The following is a 26,580-nucleotide window of genomic DNA, read 5'->3' as shown; positions in this document are numbered from 1 at the left end:
GCTGAGGCTGCTCGGAGCCTTTCATTCCACTATGTAGTCAGACTTTCTGCCGGTCCCTAAAAGGTCTCCGACCTCCAGATGTCACTGTGTTAATGAGCCCCAAGTCCAGCTCGAGCACCTCCTCTGAGGTCTCACTCGGGCACGCTCCCAAGGGCCACCTCTGTGGTCTCCAGGCAGGCAGGCAGGTGACACTTTGGATCCCACTTTCCCGCTTTGGGTCTTCCAGGTCCTGGGCAATGGTAACATCTGTGAACTTGCTGAATTAAATTTTTTATTAGTCAATTTTCCTCCCCTAGGTGAAGACTTCTAATTGATGACCAGTTTCTGAAAGACCAAAGGAGGCACGGGAACAGCAGACCTGCATCCAGGAGAGCTTTTATTTGTATGGAACAGTTTTAAAAATACAGAATAAAATAGCTTTATCTCTACTATTATTCACAACATCTGGTCCAAATATTACATATTTTTAAAATACTTAAACGATTAATGAAGCCATGTTAGAAAAACAATATGAAAATTCTCTTTAGAAACTCCATAAAAGAATTACACATCTCAAAAAACAACCCCACCCCCAGATACCCTCAGTATTCAAAATAAAAACAAACAAACAAAATCCTGGAAAGGTAGAGAGCCAAAGTCAGTCACAAAAACTCAAGGAAAATATAGGCATCCCCACTGTTTTAAGAACAGTCAGAAATTTATTAATGTGTCAAACAAAGATTGTTACAAACAAAACAAACAGGGTATTAACTTGAGCTGTCAGTAAGATGGCAACACTGGTAAGAGTGTCTTAAGTGCCAGGAAATACACAATTCTAAGGATGCTGGATGTTAGGAGGCGCAGTCAAGGAACTGGAAAGGGCAGGAATGTATAAGAGGCTCTGAAAAGGGATCCCAGCATCCACATGCTTTAAGGGTCCATGGGCGGGAGCTGGACGCTGGCAACCATGGGTGGTCTTCTTGCACTACTCAGGTTGTGTTGCAGGAGGGGTGCAGGGAAATGTTCTACTCTGTGTCCGAATCATAAGGGGACAGAGCACCACACGCAGAACACATGAAACTCCAGGCTCTTCTCTAAAGCCAACGGGTGGCTCCCTGGAGCAGTGGCCCCGTGGGAGTTCAAGTGTGTGCACAGCGCACCACCTCAGTGTCCAGGGTGCTGCTTCCTGCACACACTGAGTGTCCAGCAGCAGCCACGCCAGGACAATGTCTGCAGCCGAGTGCACACCCCTGGTACAGCTGCCTGCAGGATGCTTCCTCTCCCTACGCCAGACAGGCTCTGGAATGAGGCTTCTGCCACAGCTCCTTATTGGCCTTCTGTCTGGCCAGGCCACTCTGTGATCAATATTATGGAAGGTTATAGTTGCCAACCTCAAGTCTAAGTTGCTAGTACCAATATTACAGCAGGGACATGAATTAAAGAAACAACTTAGCTCGTGGCCATAAAGTATACACATGGGTAAATAAAGTATACACACGTACTAGAGATTCATCAATGGAGAAATTCTATTATCACATGACATTGTCATGAAAATTATATCATTCCCTCCCTGGAAAACTGTATTATCCTGGGTAGAAATGTTATTTTACTATATGGAAATACTGCAATATTCATGCATAAACCAAGTTGCCATCATGAAAGTCAGTATTCTACAGTATAAAGCAAATTGTGTGTGTGTGTGTGTGTGTGTGTGTGTGTGAATTTGTTACCATGGAAACAGGAAACCATAAGGACCCATGATCCCTCATCCCAGCTGGCCTGGTTAAGCCAATTCTCTTGCTTTGATCAATCTTAAGAAACTTAATAAAAGTTAACATTTGAAGCCCTCTTAAGAAACATTCTGTATCAATCAATCTAAGCTCAATTCCCTAGTGAGACTGAGAATGACAATTACTTACAAAGACTGGAGCCATTTTCCATTTTCTGTGACCCACGTTATACAGACATTTTATCAAAACCAGCAGTGGACCCCACTGGAGTATCCTTATAAATACTTCTACTTCCTGCATCTGGATCACCAATGTAAATGCAGACAGTACACAGGTGGTCACTGTGGAAACCGGAGCCTGGATGCCCTGCCCAAGGACTGTTACATCCAAAATACTTTAAAGCATTCTGTTGGCCCAACACGGCGCAGTAGGTATGCAGCCCCAGCAATGCAGGCCAACAAGGCAAGCAGGAAGTACACAGGCTCAGACCCGGCATGACCACCATGCCCCCCAAACCTCCCCTTCAGGTGTGTGCTTCAACCCCAGGAGCAGATGAACACATGTTTCTTTCAACCACAGACTCCCTCTGCAGCATATCTGCTGGCAGCAGGACTATTTTTTAAATGGATGGGATGCTGCACATTAACACGAAACTCCACCCAGTCAAGCAAAAATGATTTTCCCAGGCCAGGCAGAAAGTTCAATGGGCCCTCTGGTCAGGCTGCCCTCTTTCTTCCCTACCTCCAGTCCCCTTCTCCCACTATAGACGGAAAATCTGAAGTTGGCCCCAATTGAACAAGAAAGGCAAAACCCCTCTGCCCAACAGGAGGTGTGGTACGGGGCTTCCCTCCACATCTGAGTACTTGTGGGAAGACCTCCTGGACCAGCAGATTTGAAACCTCCCAATAAAACCTGGCCCAGGAGGGGTGTCAGAAGGCAGTGGGTTTCTGGACGTTTGAAGCACACAGCCTGTGTGTTAGCCACTGGGATGGAGGATGCCTGGTCAAGTTAAGCTGAAAGGAGCTTGTTCCTGAATTACCCATGGTTCAGATGCTTTTTAGTTGGGTTTTGGTCCTTCTGCTCACCTACAGTTAGAAAGCTGCTAATCTCTGGGATGTTTAACAGTTTTCCCCACCTGTCTGAGCAGAGAAATTGGAGATGCTGAACAGAAATACAAACAGAAGGAAGTGAGATGACTCAGTGCAGGAGGGCTGTCGGCCTCAAGGCCTTACACCAAGGTAAAAGGATGAAAATTATGAACCTGTATGGTTCTAAAGTAACTATGCACTGAATGCAATTGTAAAAACCAACATACAAATTTAAATGTAATTTAGAATCTGAATCTTTTACTTAATCTGCAGTAAGATCTTGGCAGAACAATGCAGTGGCTCTGAACTATTCTTGCCAGAATATGCCTTCAAGTCCCAAACTTTCCAGAAGTCAAGGAGACTATACTGACATCATAATGCTGCCAAAGATATCCAGTGCTGGAAAGCAGAGCCAGCTGTAGGGCCAGGAAACACACCCTGTGGACAGCAAGCTGCCGAGAACCATGCCCTGCTGTCGGACACAGGAATGTCTGCTGCTGTCCAGGGCTCGACAGAGCCAACTAATTCTTAGGAAGCATGTCCTCATGTAGCAAGGTCACTACTTAGGTTTCAGGCTTTTTCCTCTGGCTGAAAATTCTCAAACCAAATTCAATAAAAGTCATTTTTTCAGAAATAATTTAGTGTTATTAATTAGAACTCAATGGAAGGGGGACCAGCTGCTTTTCTCACCACCTTCTGCAGCAACTTACACAAGAAGAGCAGTATGTGGCCAAGACCTAATCTTCCCCTCTGAAAAATTAAGGTCAAGCAGAGGACATGTAATATGGCAACACACAGGAAGTCTCCTTAAGCCTTATATGCCAGAAATGACTTGCAACAGAAATGCAGCGAGATAATCACCAGGCTGCCACGCCATTCAATATGGCGGCTCTGTTGGTTGCCTGCCCCAGCGTCCCTTCTTCACAAAACAAATTCACATATAACTTAATCCACAGTTTCTGGGTTCTGGTCCAGTAGTCAGTTTTTGATAAATAGATTAGGCATTACAGTATTTACACTTTCATGGTATCAAGCAATACAAACACAACCACAATAATGGTTACTGGCCTTCAAAAGCCAGGACAACAAGCTTCCCGATGGCATCCACAGCTTTACAAAAGCTGGTTCTTTTCTTAATGGGGGGTGAGGGGAAGGGGAACAAGTAATAGGGATGCAAGGTAAGGGGGTCAGAAAAACACTGATTTCAAAAATCTGCTATAGTCAGTAACATTAAATAGGAATAAAATCTTGTAATTATAGACACACAAGACAATAACTGACATCCACATGACAGCAGAGCCAAGACTCCAATAAACATTTGCTGGTGCCCTTGTGTAGCACTCTACAGGCATCACACCAACCATGAGTGATAAATGCCAGATAGTGTCTCAGTTACAGTGGAAAAGAAGCCAGCATGGAATGTGCTGGCTCCTACTGGGTCAGGGTAGCATTGACAAAAGAGTAGTTGACTACAAGGTTCTTTCCCTTCCCCTCCAATCCCCCAAATAGATTTCCATTCTAACATCTGTACAGCCCTTACCCATGCACAGATGTGGGCACAGGGTAACCATGACACTGTCTGCAAACAGGTCAACAGCCTCCTCCTTAGGACTATCAGGGAACACAGAATCACATTTGACCAGTCAGCTGTGAATGTGAGGATACTGGTGCCCCTTGACCACAGGGGGTCTCTGCAGGTGTGGGCCAAGGTCAAATTTTAACAAAGTAGGTCCAGGTGCTTCTAGGACAGAAAGCCCCCAGACACAGCTTGTAGAAAAGCCAGCACAGGGTAGTGGAAGGAGATGGAAAACAAGGAATCACTGTGTATTTCAAACATCCACTCCCACAAGAGGACAGGAACTTCAAGTTTGGTGGCCACAGCCAGCAATGGATGCTCTCAAGGGCAATGGGTCAAGGGCTTAAATAAGGAGCTGGGTGAAACACCGTATTAGACACAATCACCACCCACGACAAAAAAGCTATTTGTAATCTGTCTTAGCTCTGAGGTGCAAAATGTAAATGCAGATATATAAACATATATGTTACTGCTTGTTACTCAGCAAGAACTACAGACACATGCCTCACTGCGGCCAGGCCACAGGGCGGGCTAGGGCTATACTGTGGCCTGCGAGTCCTCATCTGAGCTCCGGCTGTTAGCATTCTTCCTGAGGCCCTTCCATGTGTAGCCCGCAAAGGTTGGGCTGATGGGTAAGTAGCTGAAGCATCTGTATTTTTTAATAATGTTCATACCAAATGGCAAATCGTAGGATTCCATACCATCGAGGGACTTGCTCCCTTTGCCCACGCCCTTCTTCCACTTCCTGATTCCTCTTTCCTCTGGAGTACCTGTGGCACACGCACACACACACACACACACACACACACACCAAAACAAAACAGAACAATATAGTGGAATGTTTAACAGTTCTACCAAGAATTGATATTCTCCAACATACTGTCCTATATATGGAACATGCCAGCATGACGGCAAAGAGCCCTAGACAATGGCACTAGTGTTGATGGCACTTGGACAATCCAGGTGCCCAGGCCAGAAATCTAAGAACTAGTAACCCACCCTTGTTCCTCCTGCTCCACATTAAATGATCTCCTGATCTCCTAATGCCCTTCCCTCCTCCCTGTCCTTCCACATGACCCATGTTCTCAGTTTTCACTGCTGAGGGTAAACACGGCCCAGGCCACATTACTGCCTTCCTGGGTCACCATATCTGCCCCTAACTGGCTGTCCCCTCCTCCAAATCTGTTCTCTCACATTGCAACAAATAAACCTCCTAAAATGCAAATACTATTTTGCAAAATGGGTCCCAGAGTCTTTACTATACCATACATAATGCCTTCATCAATCGGTCATAGCAAACCACCCCCATCCAGACACACCAAGTTTTATTCTGCTTTGCTGTGTGCGTTTGTGTTATGTGTGTGTGTCATGTATTCCTCACTTGTCTTGCTCCTGTGAGAGTGAACTTCCAAAGGCATTAATACTTGGGGCCACTCTGACAGATGAATAAGGAAGACCGACCTGTGCCCACAGGGCTCAGCCTCTCCTGGTTATTTCCTACAATCTTCCCAGTGCTGAGGAGCAAGGCACCGCTTTGGCCACATGGGACAGCCAACAAAAGATGTCTCTGCATGAGCCTGGCTAACGAGCTTCAGTCTTTGGTGCACTGTTTAGGTACCTCATTATTCACTTACAGTTAAGCTAAGCCCTGCTGTCAGTGTTTCAGTTACAAAACTGACTTTAATTTCCACCCATGTGACTCCTGTGCTTCTCTCTGAATTAGCTCTGACTTAGGACAGAAAAAGGGTGTTACTCGTTGACCCCCATAAACCTAACACCTTCCACCTATTCATGCATGTGATTTCTTCTGCCTCACGTGTTCATTCCTGGTTTCCCCAGCAACCTCTTGATTGAGGCTTTTTAGAGTTGGGTTGTCACAAGGGGAAAATCACAATAAAACCTTCACACATGACAATAAGCATCACCTTTCCTTGATGGCAGGTGAATCTACCAATGTGTCCTGCAGCATTTCACAATGGTACACAGCATCCTCTTCCAGGAAGCTGGGAAGGCCAGAGGACGGGCCCACACCATATCCCTGTCTGTCCCCCAGCATCTGGCACAGAATGCGCCCAGCTGAGGACTATGGATATTGGAGAGAGAGCTGCCTTCACACAGCTCTCTGTCGCTGATCCTGGCAGCAGCCTGTGCCCACCATTCTCGCCGTCTTCTGATCCTAGTTGTCTGGGCGCCTGCCTTCCAAAAGACCCGTCTGAAGGACAGGTTCCTCAGGGAGAAGTACCCCAGGCTGTTACTGGCTGGCTCAGAGGCGTGTGAACGGGTGGGCCATGAAAACCAGAGTGGGCCATGAAAACCCCACTGTGCTTTCACCATGTGCAAGGAAGTTAGCTGCTTTCTCTTAGAAATAATTCAGCAAGGAGGAAAAAATCCCTAAATTGATTAGCAAAAACCTGATTCATTAAAGGAGGGTGGGAGTGTCATCATAACCACTTTAGAAAAGAGTTTTAACCAGGGGTGGCTTTGAAATAATTTGTTCTTCCTGCTTCCCATACTTATTTGGCCAAAAAAATAGTCCACATATGTAATGAGTATGTTTGATCACATACCTGGGATGGTGTTATCCAAAATAAAAGCCACACAGCCTCCTACAAACATAGCAGTTGTGAGAAGAACGTTCAACACTTGATCGATGCCTGTTATCCCTAGAAACAGAACATAGCAATAGGGTCAGAGCCACAGCCAGGACAGGCCTGCCCTTGACTTAAAAGGACCCACTGGAGTGGATACTAACTGCCAGTCAATGCAGTGCACAGAAGCGTAAATTCCAGTCATGCACAAACAAACTTTTGCCAGTAATGTTGTAAACTACTATGAATACTTTCAACAATACTCACAAAGCATCTTCGTAAGGAAAATTCCTAAAAATGGCCACAGCAGATAAATCTAACAGAGTGAAGTTCACCCTATAATGAACTATGAAGCCACTGGAGATGCTGTTTGCAGATTAAACACACACACACACACACACACACACACGCAGGTATATATATAAAAGATGGCTGTTGTTAGGTTGAGAAAATTACAAAGTGAATAGTTAAGACAACAAAAATACTTGTGCTATCTGTAAATCAGATAAAGGGTTTCCAAATCCTGGTTACTAATTAGTGCTTAGCTGCCCTTGTTAGGAGCAACTCGATTTATAAGGACGTCCTCATATGAAAGTGATGTATTACAAAGTAAAAAGCATCAGGTATCTCCTTATTAGAAGTTCATGCACTTCCTATATTTAAAATGTAATGATCCCCAACAGAAAATAGCAAGTGTTAATGAGAATGTACAGAAAAAGAAATCCTTGTGCACTGCTGGTGGGCATGTAAAATGGTTCACCTGCTGTGGAAAACAGTTTGGCAGTTCCTGAAAAGTTAAACGCAGAATTACCATATGACCAATTCTACTCCTACATATATGCCCAAAAGGACGGCAAACAAGGACTGCAGATAGTCAATCCTCATTACTGGCAGGTACATTTTTGAACTGGCCTACACATCACAGTTTGCTGGCAAACCCAAAATGAATACTCACGGGCTTTCTTTCACACACAAAGAGCAGCAAAAAATGTGAGTCACCCAACATACATGCCAGATGAGGACAAAGTAATGCTCTGCCTCCCAGTTTCAGCTCTCAGACTCTAAACAAGTATCCTTTTAGCAGTCTAGGCAGTACCATTTTTTCCCCATTTTTGTGCTTTATTGTGGGTGCTTTCAGTGTCTAGAATGGCCCCCAAGTGTTGTGTTGAAATGCTGTCTAGTGTTCCTAAGTGCATGACATCTGTGATGTGCCATATGGAGAAAACACACATGAGAGATGAGCTTCACTCAGGCATGGCTTACAGGCTGGTGGCCATCCTTCCCTTGGAAGCAATGCTTCTGTGTCTGCTAACTGCATCTTCACAGGGACTTTAGAGAGCACAATTACCAGGAATGAGAACCGACTTTATTTGTACACCTATGGTCACAATACTACTGCCAGGAGTCAGAAGGTAGGAACAATGGACAAACAATAAACAAACTGTCATAGACACATACAATGGAGTATTATTTAGCTGTAAAAAAGGAATGGACTACTTATACATCCTATTACATGGATGAATCTTGAAAACAATATCCTAAATGAAAGAAGCCAGGCACAGAAGGTCACATATTGTATGATTCTGTTTATATGAAATGTCCAGAACAGGTAAATCCACAAAACAGAAAGCAGACTAGTGGTTGCCAGGGGCTAGGAGAAGGGGGATGTCTATGATTAAGTGCTTAATGGATATGGAACTGTATTTGGGGGCATGAGACTGTTTTGGAAACCAGGTAGAGTGGAGGTTACACATTGTCAATGTACTAAAATGGCATTTTGCTGTTCCTTTAAAATGGTAAATTTTATGTCATGTGAATTCTACCTAAAAAAATATATACAGAGGAGGAGCCAAGATGGCAGCGGAAATCTCCTCCTAAAACCATATATATTTTTGAAAATATAACAAATACAACTATTCCTAAAAGAGGGACCAGAAGATACAGTACAACAGCCAGGCTACATCTACACCTGCGAGAACCCAGTGCCTCAGGAAGGGGGTAAGATACAAGCCGCAGCCATGCGGGACCTGAGCGCCCCACACCCCAGCTCCCCGGCGGGAGGAGAGGAGTCGGAGCAGGGAGGGGGAGGGAGCCCAGGACTGCTAAACACCCAGCCCTAGCCATCTGCACCCAGAGCGCAGACACACAGTGTGTGAGGTGCTGGATACTAGGGAAACGGAACCGGAACAGAAAGACCTGTGAGTGGGTCCCCACAGCTGGTGCCCCTGGGACAGAAGAAAAGCGAGTGCCTTTTGAAAGTCTTAAAGGGACAGGAATCTCACAGCTGGACAGAAGCGTCCTAACTCACTCAGCCCAGCAGCCGGGAATCCCGGGGAACTCTGAGCGCCCTAACATCCTGGGCAGCAGCGCAGCTCTGAGGCCCCTCACAGTGATAAACAGCCTCTTCTTACCTGTCCCCGCTCCAGCGTGGCCGCACCATAGTGGATTAGCAGCCTGAGACCAGCCATACCTACAGCAGCCACGCAGGGCCTCCTCTGCAGCCGCCCAGGCTGGGCCAGACTCAGAGGCCCCCTTGGAGCGCAGCTGCCCAGCACAAGCCACTAGGGGTCGCCATTCTCGCAGGAGAGGAAGGCGACGAGCAAGTGGGAAGGGACTTTGCTCTCCCAGCTGACACACTGGCCAACTGCCCACGACTACCTCTATCGCCATGAAAAGGCAGAAGAATTTGATCCAGACCAGAATCACACAGGCATCCCCTGTGAGGGAACCTGGGGAGATAGATTTAACCAATCTTCCTAAAAAAGAACTCAAAATAAAGATCATAACCATGCTGATGGAGCTGTAGAGAAAAATGCAAGAGCTAGTGGATAAAGTTGGGAGGGAGAATACAGAAATAAAACAATCTCTGGAAGGACTTAAGAGCAGACTGGAGGAGGTGCAAGAGGCCATTAATGGAATAGAAATCAGAGAACAGGAACACAGAGAGGCTAACACAGAGAAACATAAAAGGATCTCCAGGAATGAAAGAATATTAAGAGAACTGTGTGACCAATCCAAAAGGAATAATAGCCACATTACAGGGGTACCAGAAGAAGACAGAGAAAAAGGGATAGAAAGTGTATTTGAAGAAATAATTGCTGAAAACTTCCGCAAACTGGGGGAGGAAATAGTCGCTCAGACCACAGAAGCATACAGAACTCCCAACAGAAGGGACCCAAGGAGGACAACACCAAGACACATAATAATTAAAATGGCAAAGATCAAGGACAAGGACAGAGTATTAAAGGCAGCCAGAGAGAGAAAAAAGGTCACCTATAAAGGAAAACCCGTCAGGCTATCATCAGACTTCTCAACAGAAACCTTACAGGCCAGAAGAGAATGGCATGATATATTGAATGCAATGAAACAGAAGGGCCTTGAACCAAAGATACTGTATCCAGCACTATTAACATTTAAATATGAAGGAGGGATTAAACAATTCCCAGACAAGCAAAAGGTGAGGGAATTTGCCTCCCACAAACCACCTCTACAGGGTATTCTAGAGGGACAGCTCTAGATGGAAGCACTCCTAAGGCAAAATAGATGTCATCAGAGAAAATAAAATCACAGCAAAGAAAGCAGACAGACCAAATACTAACTAAAGGCAAAAAATAAAATCAACTACCCACAAAAGCAGTCAAAGGAAACAAAAAAGAGCACAGAATAAAACACCCAACATATAAAGAATGGAGGAGGAGGAATAAGAAGGGGGAGAAATAAAGAAGCATCAGACTGTGTTCATAATAGCTCAATAAGGAAGTTAAGTTAGACAGTAAGATAGTAAAGAAGCTAACCTTGAACCTTTGGTAACCACAAATCTAAAGCCTGCAATGGCAATAACTACATATCTTTCAATAATCACCCTAAATGTAAATGGACTGAATGCACCAATCAAAAGACATAGAGTCACTGAATGGATAAAAATACAAGACCCATCTATATGGTGCCTAGAAGAGACTCACTTTAAACCCAAAGACATGCACAGACTAAAAGTGAAGGGATGGAAAAAGATATTTCATGCAACTAATAGAAAAAAGCAGGAATTGCAGTACTTGTATCAGACAAAATTGACTTCAAAACAGAGAAAGTCACAAGAGACAAAGAAGGACATTACATAATGATAAAGGGTCAATCCAACAAGAAGATATAACCATTATAAATATCTATGCGCCCAACACAGGAGCACCTACATATGTGAAAAAAATACTAACAGAATTAAAAGGGGAAATAGAATGCAATGCATTCATTCTGGGAGACTTCAACACTCCACTCACTCCAAAGGACAGATCAACCAGACAGAAAATAAGTAAGGACACAGAGGCACTGAACAACACACTAGAACAGATGGGCCTAATAGACATCTACAGAACTCTACATCCAAAAGCAGCAGGATACACATTCTTCTCAAGTGCACATGGAACATTCTCCAGAACAGAACACATACTAGGCCACAAAAAGAGCCTCAGTAAATTCAAAAAGACTGAAATTCTACCAACCAACCTCTCAGACCACAAAGGTATAAAACTAGAAATAAATTGTCAAAGAAAGCAAAAAGGCTCACAAACACATGGATGCTTAACAACATGCTCCTAAATAATCAATTGATCAACGACCAAATTAAAATAGAGATCAAGCAATATATGGAAACAAATGACAACAACAACACAAAGCCCCAACTTCTGTGGAGTACAGCGAAACCAGTTTTAAGAGGAAAGTATAAAGCAATCCAGGAATATTTAAAGAAGGAAGAACAATCCAAAATGAATAGTCTTAAATCACAATTATTGAAATTGGAAAAAGAAGAACAAAGAGGCCTAAAGTCAGCACAAGGAGGGACATAATAAAGATCAGAGAAGAAATAAATAAAATTGAGAAGAATAAAACTATAGAAAAAAAATCAATGAAACCAAGAGCTGGTTCTTTGAGAAAATAAACTAAATAGATAAGCCTCTAGCCAGACTTATTAAGAGAAAAAGAGAATCAACACACACCAATAGAATTAGAAATGAGAAAGGAAAAATCACGACAAACCCTACAGAAGTACAAAGAATTATTAGAGAATACTATGAAAACCTATATGCTAACAAGCTGGAAAACCTAGGAGAAATGGACAACTTCCTAGAAAAATACAACCTTCCAAGACTGACCAAGGAAGAAACAGAAAATCTAAACAGACCAATTACCAGCAACGAAATTCAAGCAGTAATCAAAAAACTACCCAAGAACAAAACCCCCGGGGCCAGATGGATTTACTGTGGAATTTTATCAGACATACAAAGAAGACATAATACCCATTCTCCTTAAAGTTTTCCAAAAAATAGAAGAGGAGGGAACACTCCCAAACTCATTCTATGAAGCCTGCATCACCCTAATACCAAAACCAGGCAAAGACCCCACCAAAAAAGAAAATTACAGACCAATATCCCTGATGAACATAGATGCAAAAATATCAACAAAATATTAGCAAACCGATTTCAAATATACATCGAGAGGATCATACACCATGACTAAGTGGGATTCATCTCAGGGATGCAAGGATGGTACAACATTCGAAAATCCATCAACATCATCCACCACATAAACAAAAAGGACAAAAATCACATGATCATCTCCATAGACGCTGAAAAAGCATTTGACAAAATTCAACATCCATTCATGATAAAAACTCTCAACAAAATGGGCATAGAGGGCAAGTACTTCAACATAATAAAGGCCATATATGACAAACCCACAGCCAACATCATACTTAACAGCAAGAAGCTGAAAGCTTTTCCTCTTAAGATTGGGAACAAGACAAGGATGCCCACTCTCCCCACTGTTATTCAATATAGTACTGGAGGTCCTAGCCACGGCAATCAGACAAAACAAAGAAATACAAAGCATCCAGATTGGTAAAGAGGAAGTCAAACTGTCACTATTTGCAGATGACATGATATTGTATATAAAAAACCCTAAAGACTCCATTCCAAAACTACTAGAAGTAATATCTGAATTCAGCAAAGTTTAAGGATACAAAATTAATACACAGAAATCTGCTGCTTTCCTATACACTAATGATTAATTAACAAAAAGAGAAATCAGGAAAACAATTCCATTCACAATTGCATCAAAAAGAATAAAATACCTGAGAATAAACCTAACCAAGGAAGTGAAAGACCTATACCCTGAAAACTACAAGACACTCTTAAGAGAAATTAAAGAGGACACTAACAAATGGAAACTCATCCCATGCTCTTGGCTAGGAAGAATTAATAAAGTCAAAAAGGCCATCCTGCCCAAAGCAATATACAGATTCAATGCAATCCCTATGAAATTACCAACAGCATTCTTCAACAAACTGGAACAAATAGTTCAAAAATTCGTATGGAACCACAGAAGACCCTGAAAGCAATCCTGAGAAGGAAGAATAAAGTTGTGGGGGGGGATCTCACTCCCCAGCTTCAAGCTCTACTACAAAGCCACAGTAATCAAGACAATTTGGTACTGGCACAAGAACAGAGCCACAGACCAGTGGAACAGAATAGAGACTCCAGACATTAATCCAAACATATATGGCCAATTAATATATGATAAAGGAGCCATGGACATACAATGGGGAAATGACAGCCTCTTCAACAGTTGGTGTTGGCAAAACTGGACAGCTACATGTAAGAGAATGAAATTGGATCATTGTCTAACCCCATACATAAAAGTAAATTCAAAATGGATCAAAGACATGAATGTAAGTCACGAAACCATAAAACTCTTAGAAAAAAACATAGGCAAAAATCTCTTGGACATAAACATGAGTGACTTCTTCAGGAACATATCTCCCCGGGCAAGGGAAACAAAGGCAAAAATGAATAAATGGGACTATATCAAGCTGAAAAGCTTCTGTACAGAAAATGACATCATCAATAGAAAAGGCATCCTACCGTATGGGAGAATATATTCATAAATGACAGATCTGATAAAGGGTTGACATCCAAAATATATAAAGAGCTCATGCACCTCAACAAACAAAAAGCAAATAATCCAATTAAAAAACGGGCAGAGGAGCTGAACAGACAGTTCTCCAAAGAACAAATTCAGATGGCCAACAGACACATGAAAAGATGCTCCACATCGCTAGTCATCAGAGAAATGCAAATTAAAACCACAATGAGATATCACCTCACACCAGTAAGGATCGCCACCATCCAAAAGACAAACAACAACAAATGTTGGCGAGGTTGTGGAGAAAGGGGAACCCTCCTACATTGCTGGTGGGAATGTAAATTAGTTCAACCATTGTGGAAAGCAGTATGGAGGTTCCTCAAAAAGCCCAAAATAGAAATACCATTTGACCCAGGAATTCCACTTCTAGGAATTTACCCTAAGAATGCAGCAGCCCAGTTTGAAAAAGACAGATGCACCCCTATGTTTATCGCAGCACTATTTACAATAGCCAAGAAATGGAAGCAACCTAAGTGTCCATCAGTAGATGAATGGATAAAGAAGATGTGGTTCATATACACAATGGAATTATTATTCAGCCATAAGAAGAAAACAAATCCTACCATTTGCAACAACATGGATGGAGCTAGAGGGTATTATGCTCAGTGAAATAAGCCAGGCAGAGAAAGACAAGTATCAAATGATTTCACTCATATGTGGAGTGTAAGAACAAAGAAAAACTGAAGGAACAAAACAGCAGCAGAATCACAGAACCCAAGAATGACTAACAGTTACCAAAGGGAAAGGGACTGGGGAGGATGGGTGGGTAGGGAGGGATAAGGACGGGGGAAAAAGAAAGGGGGCCTTACGATTAGCATGTATAATGTGGGGTGGGGCACGGGGAGGGCTGTGCAACACAGAGAAGACAAGTAGTGATTCTACAGCATCTTACTGCACTGATGGACAGTGACTGTGATGGGGTATGTGGGGGAGACTTGGTGATGGGGGGAGTCTAGTAAACATAATATTTCTCATGTACTTGTAGATTAATAATACCAAAATTAAAAAATATACATATACATATAAAATGAATAAAATAGGCCCCAATCTGCAAATAATGGTAGCAGCAATCACTATTTCTGATGGTTCCCCTTTGTTCATTCTTCACAACATCAGAGTATTAACACAAAAAGGAGTTACAAAGGTTAATCTTGAATTCAAAATAGCTATAGTCCCAGTGGAGAAACATGTGCTTCAAAGTCTATGAAGTCGAATGTCAAGAAACCATACTTCTTCATATAGCATTAGTCTGAGAAATCAAAAGGTTTTACAGAGGCATTCCCTCAAAGGACAGGATCTTGGTTAAAAGAGACCCTGGTGCGCACCTCAGTTATGGGGGCCAGCTGCTTGTGTGGGACGCGCACAGGGCTTCCAGACTGGTGGAGGCAACGTGAGACTCAAATGAGACACACAAACGATCCCTGAAATTCCAGAACCCTCTCCAAGTGGTGTGCTGGGGCTCATGAACTGGTGGCTGTGGTTTAGGCTCCCCCCTAAGATTCAAGGCCTATTTTCCCTACCTGTGACGAGAGGGTTCTGTCTGAGGTAACTTGGAAGGACGAGCCCAAAGAAGATCGAAAATCCAAGGACAAAGAGGTTCCGGGAAGAGTTTAGATCGATGAACTGCAGGTTGGAGAGTCCAACAGCTGTGATCATTCCTGGAGAGAAAGACACCAGACGTTAAGTTCCACGGAGCTCAGCCACAATGGGTGACAAATGACTTATGGCCATCGAAAGCAGCATCCCTACCAGGCCTTTTCTCTGTCCCATCAGGAACAAGTTGGGAGACCAGCGGTATCAGGACAGTGGTGAGAATTTGACCACCTCGGTCCCTGATCCAAATGATTGGCCTAAGCACCATTTGGGCTTATACAGGGGCATAAACATCACACTCTGCTTTCTTTAGACCAAGTGGGAAACTAAGGATGTTGGTTCTCCAATTTCTATGCAAACATTTTGATTAAATTGAGAAACCCATGCAAGTATCTTAGCCCTGACTGCAACAACGGAATGGCACAAAGATCAAATTGAGCCCCATCATAAAAATGGTCAGTTTTAAACAGCTCACTCAGGGGAAGATACTGAGTTAACTCAATTAATTTCATCTTGTTTCCTAGCATAATTATTCTATACCTGGTTCTGCCTGTAACATAAACTCAGCTCAAAGAGTGATGTAGTTTTTTGTTTTGAAGGTATACCATTTCTTATTTTAAAATATAAATTTATGGTTACTTGTAATTTTACTGAAGCAACTTGTTAGCAAATGTGAATGAAGCAAAGGAGCCCAAAAGGGAAGCCAGCTGTCAAGAAGATAGGATTTTACCAAACAGAGTACAGAAGAGGGCTCCAAGCACAGGGTCCGGGAGGGAGGCGAAGAGGGCGCTGAACTTCCCGATCATGCCCAGCGCGAGCATGAGGGCCGCGCCGTACTGGATCACCCGGCGACTGCCGACCTGCGGGGCACCAGAGGGCAGACAGGCGTTCACCTCAATGTCAGCACGGATTTCCATCCAGGTCCTTGCAGGACAAATGTGACAAAATCTTTGGACAAAACCTAGGTTACTCTTAAACCTTATAATTAAGAGGGATCAGTGTCATTTCATAATGAGGACCGAGCTCGGTACAAAATTACTACAAAGACTCCCAGAGTAAAACGATGCCCACCCACCCTTCCTTGCCCTGCCCCGTCCCCACTCCTCCCCCCGACTGTGGGTGGCCCCAGGGCTCATCCTTTGCTTCCCTGTGCCAAGTGATGTCACCTCAGCATGGACCTGCTCCCAAGCTCAGGTGCGGGGTTTTAATGCCCTTACAAGTCAGAGGCCAGGGTGACCTTCCGGTGTGTCTCAAATGCAAAATGTAAAAGCTGCACTTCATCTCTGCTTCTCTTTGGGGTTCCTGGCATCTCCCTTCACCAAGATAACCAACCCAAAGCACTTCGTCTCATTTCCATCTTACCCACAGGCTGAAGCAGACAAAACCCCCAAATATTTCTGGAACCTCCTCTCTTCTTGGTATCTTGCCCATGAGAGGTGCACAGCCTAGAGGCCAAAGAGTGCCCCATTCTCCAGCCTTGCTGCCCAGCTTGCAGCCCCACTCCACCACTAGCCATGGGACCTAGCAGCTACTCAGCCTCTCTGGGTACAGGACCCTTGTCTCTATACTGACAAACCACGTGGTTTTGCTTTGAGGTTAAACCGTGACAATGTGTAGAAATGTTTGAGCAGTGCCTGGCAAGAATTAGGCTATTTGATAGCCTCCCATCTGGGCTTGCTGCCTCTGGCCTTTCCTCCATTCACCTGTCCTCTCCACTGTGGTGGAATGACCTTTCGAACACAGTGATTTGGTGGCAGAGTGTGGGGGGTGGTGCAGGGGGGAGTCAGTTCTCCACTTAAGTCCTCTGGTGCTCATGAAATAAATCCCCTTCTAAGGCTCTTCCCAACAGAGCCAAGCCTGCCAGCACTCTCCCTAACCTAGTCATGCTGGGGTCATGCTGGGGACTTATCACCTGCCCCTCAGCATACCAGGCATGCCGAGGCCTACCTACCTGGAACACCCTTCCCACATCACCCTTATGGCTGGTTCCCAGACACACCCCTCAAGATACTACCCATATGCTACCTCCTCTTAAAAGTCTTCCTTGATTCCAAGGCTCTGCTCCCCCCACTATGGGCTTCTGCAGCATGATGTGTTAGCATCTCCCACATGATAAACCACATGGTCTCATCTTTATCTGTTAATCCTGATCTGAGCCTTCTAGAAGCTTCTGTCCAGCCTACTGTCACCCAGGTATCAGGAGGTAGAACTGGCAATGGGCTCAAGAATCTGGCATGGTTGGCCCTTACTCTGAGCTGCCTTTCCCAGGGAAATACCCTGAGGACATAAAGAGTAAAAGAAGTTCCAGAAATATCTGGGGTGGTGTCTACAGGGCTTTAAGTATAATTTACAGTGAAACGATGGCTATTTAAATTCAAGTTAATTAATATGAAATGAAATCGAAGATTGTATCCTCGGTTGCATTAGCCACACTTGAAGGGCTCAGTAGGCACGTGGGGCTGGTGGCTCCTTGCCCATGGCAGTGCAGGCATAGAACATTCTCACACTGCACAATGTCCTGCTAGACAGTGCTGGTCAAGCGCTTCCAGAAGCATCTCAAAGGATCCAAGGGTTGGCTGGTTAAGAATCAGAGTCAAATCTTACTGAACAAATGAAGAACAGCTGTCCAGCTAGAATCAGTCACAGCTGACCGGGAGCCCTCTCCCCACTGTCCCAATCTACAACTTCTCCTGACACAAGGCAAATGCAGGGAAGCAGGGAAGGAGGTCAGGCAAACTGGAGAACTGAGCGAATATGCCTTAGGCTTGACTGTATTACATGATAAGGAGACTTTTCATTTGCAAATAGGTCACTTGCCAGCAAACATTTTTAAGGACCTACCCTGTGACCAGCACTTACTCGACTGGGAGGGGCGTGGATACAAAGACAAGTAAGTCCACAAACTTATGATAAAATAATTGTACTGTTGCAGTTGTTACACCATGTGGGCACCCAGCAGGGAAGAGAAACTGAAGAGTTGGGGAGGGTTCCTCAGAGATGGTCTTGAGGGATGAGGGAGAGTTCACTGGAGGAAAAGCATCCAGATACAGGGACCCACCTGCGCAAAGCCCACCTCCCAGCAGGGCCAACCCCATTAGGTGTGCAGGGCACAAGGCTGGCTGGCCCCAGGATGCTTTGAACAATAAATCTTAGAGGAAAACCATGCATAGTAAGATGATCTGCCTGAGAACACATAAAAACACAAGCAGCAACTAAGCCATTCTTCTATTCAATGACTATTAACCAAGTGCCTACTGTGCACTTCTGTTCTAAACACTTGAGACAGCCCTGCCCCAACCTCTGGGTGCTGCATGGAGCCTTGGAGTCTCCTCTCCCACTGCCCACTCCCTGGGATCTCCTCCCAGCCTCCTTCCTGAAATACGGCTCTGCCTCTAGGGCCACTGAAAAATCAGCCCCATGTTTCTGACTTTCTAGTATCTTTAACACTGTGGAGTTCCGCAGAGAAGTGACCCACCTCTGGACACCACCAAAAAGATCATATAGTCAGAGGAGATGGTGTCTCGTCTGTTCCTATAACTTAGGGCTAAATGTCATACAGTGGCAACAGCTACAGCCTACTGAATGCCTACCACATGCTGGGACTCTGGTAAGGGCTTTACATTAGCTTATTAATTCCGACTCCTCACATGCTGTCTTCACAGACAAGGGTATGAAGAAAAAGAGGTGACGTGACTTGCCCACAGTTACACTGAGACAAGGTGATGGGGCCAGGGCTGGAACCCAGAGTAGCCACCTTCCTGCATTGTTATGCTGCCCCCTCTGTGGGACAGACACTGGAGCACATGCAGCACAGAGATCCTGCTTGGGCACTCCAACCTCTCAGAGCTTCAGAACACACAATGGGGTAGGCTGCCTCAGCTCCTGATCAAATAGGTTAGCATCTCCATGCACAGCAAATGCCATGACTGGAGAAAAGACAGCAAATATTGGAGGTGCTGGGAAATGGGGACAGTATTTGCAAGCGCCATAGATCACCCTCTCTCTGCCCTGGGCGTCTGATACAATGGCCCAGACCAGTGCTGTCCGGCAGAACTTTCTGCAGTGATGGAAACGTTCTGTTATCTGCTGTCCTTGGCAGCCACTAGCCACATAGGACCATCTTGAAATGTGGCTGGTGGGACTAAGAAAAGGAATTTTTTGTTTTAATTAATTTAAACTTCTTAAGTAGCACATGTGCCTACTGACAGCACAGATCTAGAATTGCTGGATTTTCTGAGTTCTGCTCAGAAAAGTGACTTGCCCCAAATCCTTCAGCTGGACGTGGGACAGAATGTGGCCCAGACCCCAGGCCTCCCTTCTCCTCGTCAGGGATCTCCCATCAGCTGCATGGGTCAGGCCACCGAGAAATGTCTGCTGCAAGTCCCAACCCCTCTCCTCCCAAGCTGGCTGTGTAGATGATTCAATTCTATCCCCTTGTGAGTCAGGGCAAAGACGACCAACTCCTGGGCTGACATTGCCCTTCAGTGGATGCCGCCTCTGCCCGGGGAAAGCAGTCCAAAGGGGTTCAGAGGGAAGAAGATCAATTAGCTCATTACCAAGTGCTGGCAAGTCACTTTTTCAGAATAAGATGGCACCATTCGAACTGTAATAAAGATAATTATTCCCCAAACCACCTGAGTCATGTTTTAGAAGGGAACCTCAATGAGTAATACCACTGACTCCCCACAGTGACCCTCATTAAGTTACAGGGTGATAAGTTTTAAAGGGGTACAGAAAGGGAGCTGGCCTGTTTGACTATTTTGCCCTAAATGCCCGTCTGTCCCATGTCGCCCCCTCCCCCACCCCCAACAGTTTCACTATGTATTTCAAATTGGTCACATGCCTATGGGTTCACAACAGCAAACTGGCTTAACAGATGAGTGGCTTACGCTCCGCTTGGTGCCCTTAGCTCCATGTGCTCAGATCTGCAGCCACATGGGCCACAGCAGGACCCAGGGGTGGAGCAGAAGGACGTGCCCATAAGCAACCCTCACTCACCACATGCCGGGGGCACCAGTCAGCAGGTGGGGCTCTGTGCGCACCTGAGGCTGAGCTCTGCAATGGCCCTGCCGATTACAGGGAACTAACATGTCAGGCATGCACTGTGCAGGCCCTGTGCCCTCTCATCTGGATTTGCGGTCAAGATTAACTAAACTTAGTATTTAGTTTCTTTTTATCTGGTTATAGAATCTCAAAGAAAGCTCGGGGGAGGATTTCTAATTTTACAGAGGTCAAACTGTTCTAGAAGTCTCCAGTCCAACCCCCAAGTTCTCAGGATAGTGCTCCAGTGAGGGGGACCTGTGACTCAGGAGGCCATCCCGGGTAGAGAACTAGTTCTAACTCTCCAGCTTCACAGCACACAATGGCCAGGGGTGGAGGTGCATTCCCAGCACCCTTCAAACAGCCTGCATTGGCCCAAGGCACTGGGCCAAACTTAGTAATAAATTTGAAAAGCCTAGGAGCTGGCTTCTTACAGCAACTGGACTGTGGGGTGGGCAGCCTCAGGTGTCTGTGTTTAGAAGGTGTGGGGAGGAGAGGCTAGTGGGCACTCCACACCCAGGCTCTGTGACTCATTAGCCTAATTCATGAACTCCACAACAGGTTTCATCAGAAAGAAAAGGATTCTGCTGCTACACTTTGAAAACCATGTTAATTTTTCACTGTGAGATGGGTGTTTTCCTGTCACCAGCTCTCATCTAGAACTAGCATGATTTCCTAACTGCCCCCCATTTCCACCTCCTCCCTCACTTACATGTCTACTCTCATCCCAGCCTCATCAAAGCGATCCTCAAAAAGACCCACCACATCACATTCTGGGTACTCCCTTCTTCCTGTTCTCTCACAGCTTACAGGGCCTGCTGACTGGAACTGTTACCCCGAGGCCTTCATCTGCTCTCACCATCACCCCAGTGCTGCTCCTGCTCCACTGGCCTCCTTGCTGATCTGCAGCATGCCAGCCTGCTCCCTGCTCTGGACAGAGGGCTTTGCGCCGGCTGGCTCCTTGCCTGGACGCCCATCACCCAGTACCTGCACAGTCCCTCTGAGCCCACTCAGGTCCTTGCTTAAGGCTACCTTCTCAGTGAGCCTCAGCCTGACCCTACTGAACACTATCCTTGTTCCCGATACCCCCACCCTGCCCCATGTTTTTATCACACTTACCAATCTCACTGTTTATTGTTTGTCTTCCCCTGCCTAGAATGTAAACTCCACAACAATGGGGATATTTTTCTTCTTTATTCACTGACATGGGCCAACCGCCTAGAACAGCAGCCTGGCACAGGGTCGGAGGAGCTCAGTAAGTATTCGCAGACTGCAGAGTGCCTGCCTGCCCAGGGAGCCAAGGGTGGAGACCTCCAACAGCATTTCAAAAACCCATCAAGGACAGGAGGAGGTAGGTGAGATGGCCATCTCAGAATCAGAGGTCCTTTTTGGAACTCACGATGGTCAGACCCATCAACGAAAGGGATCCACACTTACAGATCCAACCATTTAGTTAGAAAAATATCTTTACCTTAGTAATTCCCAAAACTCCAATGTTGGGACTGGAGGAAGTAGAGCCATTCCCAGTACCAAATATGCCATCGAGAACACAGGAAAGACCCTCCACAAAAATCCCCCTAAAATGTAAAGGAATGGGGAGAAAAAGAGACGTTCAGTCAATGGGAGCCACACACTGAAATAAGCTCTATATGGTAGCAACCTGAAGACGGGTTCCACCAACCTGTAGCCTCTGAATTCCCTGGGAGGGGCCAGAAATGCAGTCTCAGGCCCTCTCCAGACCTGCTCTAGCAGAGAACTTGCATTTCATTTTAACAGGATCCCCAGACTCATTTAACTGTGAGAAGCACCAGGTGAGCCAAACATAAGACACAGGGGTTTTAAAATCATTTCAGATTAAAGGATTTTAGCCAGAAAACAGAGCCATTTATTAGGATCTAAGACAAATATGAGCTGCCTGTTGATCTGATCACTTTACTACTAACATCCAATTTCATCAGGAAGGAAATGCTCTGTGATTTTGTGAACACTGGGCTTTCTTATAGAGTCCATATATGAGGAATTTAAGCATATGCAATAATAGCTCCATTGGAGAAGAGTCCTTACAGAAGGAATTTATGTGGAAATTTATAAGGAAGAGTCCATATATAAGGAATTTAAGTATATGCAATAGCTCCATTAGAGAAAATATGTAAAAAGCAGGCCTGTGAAGACTAACAGAACGAGTGCAAGAGATGCTGAGACACCAACTCATTGGGTTCCACCACACACAATCCCTTCTACAGGGGCAGCTGGCTGGGGAAGAGGGTGGTGACTGGGGCTATTTATTTTCTCTGCATCCTCCATAGGGTCCAATTTGCTCACACCATCAGGAAACTAAAGACCAGGTGTGCTGAGAATATACATCCCACAGCTCTTAAACCTCAAGATTCCACAGCCCTCACTCTTGCCTTTCTTGTCTCTATGTATGTAAACTGTAATTGTGAACAGGTGACACAGCATCTATCCCTACGAATAACTGGGGAAACCAGAAATCAAAGGGGACATTCACCTACGGCCCCAAACCAAGCAAAGAGCAATGGCAGTGTCTGGCATTTGTTTTGGTGAGTTTAAGGTCAAGAGTGGTCTCAGAGAAAGTGTCTTATATAGTGACTGTCATATGAGGAAGGAAGGGTGGGAATTCTACCCCATGTTATGCATGAGGAAAATGAGAGCAAAGTGACTTGTCCAAAGGGAAACAGCCAACAGAGAGCCCACTGCTGGGCCACCTTCCTGCTGACGCCCCTGGTTTCCCCGCGATCACCCCACGAGCCAAGTAAGGAGGCTCTGGCTCTGGGGAAGAATCTGTTTTCTCAGGAACGTACCTGTTTATGGCGTGGATGGGCGGTGGAGGGGCACAGGACAGCCTTGCACAGGCGTAGTAGTCCCCGATGGACTCGATAATGCTGGCGACGACTGCACTGAGCATGCCGATGACGCCGGCTGCAGAGATGGTGGGAAGTCCCCACTGGACTACGAGAAGAGAAGTGTGGAGTCCTAGTGAGCTTTCTTAGAGGGGCAGGCAAAAGTCATCAGGACATGGAGTCATTCAGCACACCAGAGGACTCTGCAAGATCCACTCATATTTTGAAGTTCACAGAAACTCTTTATTTTTAAACCTAAGTCATCAATGCACCGGATGCCAGGGAACAGCTCCTGAAGTGAATGAAGATGGCCATAACCGGGGCTGGCGGGCTCTGAGTCTCTATTTAACAGAAGAAATCATTTGGCTTGAAGAGGTGCCTGCTTCTCTTCCTGTTTCAAAGTCACACTCAGTACAATCTAGCACAGCCTGTGTTGGGATAGGAATTTTTATGAAGAGGATTTTTAATCCTTGTGCGAAGCATGGCACAAAATAATGGTGATCTTGCCCAGGGGATGGCGTCAAAGGAAAAAGCAGTGACAAGTCACCACCAGCTAAAGTTAGATCCTAATGGTACAACACAAGGCACAGACAGCGACTCTTCAGTGTACTATCAGCACTTTTTTCTTTTTTAAAGGAAACCATGTTACGAAAAATTAAATAGTTACCCAGAAGAAAGCAAAGACAAAGTCCTGGGTTTCATTTTGAGTGATCTGGGTTTAGTTAATTCTTCATTCAATTTTTTTTCTTTAAAAAGTTTATCTATCTGAACATTGAAAGCCATGAGATCTTACTTTATAAAAATAGCATATGGAATTTTCACTGTTTGAATGAATAGACTTTTTTGGTAAGACCTTCTCCTTGAACCATTAGTTTAATACAGCCACAAGTATGAAGAACAGTGAGAAAGGAAGATGGATGAAATGGTCTCTTGTGCAGGACCCAATCATGTGGCTGGGAGATCTGGACACCGAAAGATCTGGGAACAGTGTAACAGACAGACTTCAAATGAAGGCACCCCAAACTGAGTCATAACAAACCACGTAGGAAGTCAGGAAGAGGCACGTCTCTGTCTAGAGTCTGGAGACGGCAGCCAAGTGGAGAGTGCCTCCTGGGGGTGGGCAGTGGCCTGAGCATCAGCAAATGAGCAGAACCAGGAGTGCAAGAATGGGCGGGTGCCCAGTAGAGAGCGTGTGCAGCACGGGGCAGGAGCTTGGCTCTTGTCTGGTAGGTATTGGGGAATAACCAGGGGTTTGGGAAGAGAAAGAAGGCACGTGAAGTACGATGTGCAGAATATGCCTGGAGTGTGTGTGAGGCAGAACTGCTCCTCTGGAGCTGCTCTACCCTCTGAGAGCAGACGGGGTGCAGAACCACCTGTGGTCAGGGGTTCAAGGTGCACACCCACAGGCAACATGCTTGGTCATCTCTTCTTCAGGTTGGTTTGAAAGTTTTCTCATGCGGACATTTACCAAGCAACATTTTGTGTTTTTCTAAATGATCTTTTACATATTGTTACTGATTGCAGCACTGTGGTTTCACTTCAGTGTGTTGACTTGGGGGGAGGGATTCTTACTTTATTTTGCCACTTTTTTTTTCCTAGTCCCTTTTATTTTCCTAGTCCCTTTATTCATACTTATTGTTTTTTCTCCCTTTTGCCTGGTAGCCCTTCATTTTGATTTTTAAGCTCTTTATTCTATCTACTTGTAATCTAAATTTGTTATCCCTTTTCCTTCAGATTATATACATATAAAACCTTGTTGGCTTCCAGCCTTCTATCTTGTTTTTTTTTCTCTCCTTTTAACTAGAGACTCTAATTTATGTTGTTATTTTATAGCAGGGTTTCTCAACCTTGGGCACTGCTGACATTTTGGGCCTGAAATAACAATCGGCCCAAGGATCTTAGTATACTGCTAAGATATTTGAGTCTTATCTTAGATATCTGATAAGATATCAAATCTTATCAAATTTGATAAATATTTGAAAACTGCTCTAGATACTTGAAAACCTGTCTCGGAGTAAGCAAACCATGTGGTCAGAGCATATGAGACTACATTCCCTGGGCTCCCTGTGGGTGGCTTTTTCTAGGGCAGCTCTGGCAACAGAGTTGCTCTCGGCAGATCAGGGCTGTCATGAAGAGAAGCGATCACAGGGCCAAGCGCCCTGTCCACTCAGCTATGCCTTCCTAGGCATGGCCCCCTGGGCCCTGGTGGAAATCTCTGGTCTCTTAGCTCCTGCAAGCCTGGGTCTCCTGCAGAGCCCAACCTGTTCTCATTTGTGCTCATCTTGGGAGCCACCTGCACAAGCAGAGAGGACACCCAGCACGTGCTTTGGGGGCTTCTTCCTTCCTGCCCTCCCACGCCTCCTCCTGTCTCGCCAATGTACTTTTAATATCATTTTATCTCATATTATATGTGTATTTATGAACCATGAATATTTTTTTAAAAAGGACAGGTATACATAAATACATATTAAATTATACAATCTGATGAGAATATTCCTTTAGAAAGATTAAACTTTTTAAAGTTTTTAAAGTGTTTGTAAATATATCAGAACAGAAGGAACAGCTGTGGCTGTCACCAGTCACCCCCGTTTCACATGCTAAGAACAGCTGTCTCTGACCCAATCTTAATACTGTAGGCTTCTCCTGCCTCTTCCCCTCTCATTCTAAGATGTGAAGACATGGCTGCTACCCAGGAATGTATCTGCACAACCAAACTATGGTCAGGATTCAATTCTAATAAAAACCCCAAATGTGAGAAACAGAGTCTTCACAAAAGCTGACAACCACTGGGTTTACACAAGTCACTTTTGGGGACATGGGTCCAGAAAGTGTTACATGTGAATCCAAGTGATACCTCATGTATCCCCCTACCCACACACCTTGCCAGGAGTTACCCAACACATCAATAACTTGAGATCCATCTTCCACCCATTTGGGAGTCTCACTTTACTTCTGACGGCTGTGACCAAGTTAAAAAAAAAAAGATTACAGCTATCCATTAAAAGATTATACAAATTCCATCATGCTTGAGCAGTCAGCTTGCTAATCTTCAGGTCCCTCCCACTCAAATCTGTTCATTTTTGGCGGCTTGGGTACCATGCAGCTCTAGACTTGCCTTCCTCAAACCTGGAAGAGACCCCTTGTCCAGGA

General features: G+C 44.9%; 1 protein-coding gene across 6 annotated transcripts in view; it reads right to left on the bottom strand.

Annotated features, from left to right (window-relative positions):
• Positions 1–359: 359 nt before the first annotated feature.
• Positions 360–26,580, bottom strand: part of SLC23A2 (solute carrier family 23 member 2) — a 139,172-nt gene continuing 112,951 nt past the window's right edge. For all 6 annotated transcript variants that reach the window (XM_036885078.2, XM_057502757.1, XM_036885077.2 and 3 more), the window contains 6 exons: positions 23,392–23,539; positions 22,041–22,146; positions 16,260–16,389; positions 15,457–15,594; positions 6,941–7,036; positions 360–5,143 (listed from right to left, as the gene is read on the bottom strand). In XM_036885078.2, coding sequence (XP_036740973.2) covers positions 4,911–5,143; positions 6,941–7,036; positions 15,457–15,594; positions 16,260–16,389; positions 22,041–22,146; positions 23,392–23,539 — 851 coding nt within the window. In that variant the 3' untranslated portion in view covers positions 360–4,910. The remainder of the gene's footprint in view (positions 5,144–6,940; positions 7,037–15,456; positions 15,595–16,259; positions 16,390–22,040; positions 22,147–23,391; positions 23,540–26,580) is intronic.

Source organism: Manis pentadactyla, chromosome 5 (genome assembly GCF_030020395.1).
Source record: "Manis pentadactyla isolate mManPen7 chromosome 5, mManPen7.hap1, whole genome shotgun sequence".
NCBI classification, from domain to species: Eukaryota; Metazoa; Chordata; class Mammalia; order Pholidota; family Manidae; genus Manis; species Manis pentadactyla.
The sequence above is the reverse complement of the archived record's forward strand: the minus strand, read 5'-3'. Positions and strand labels throughout refer to the sequence as shown.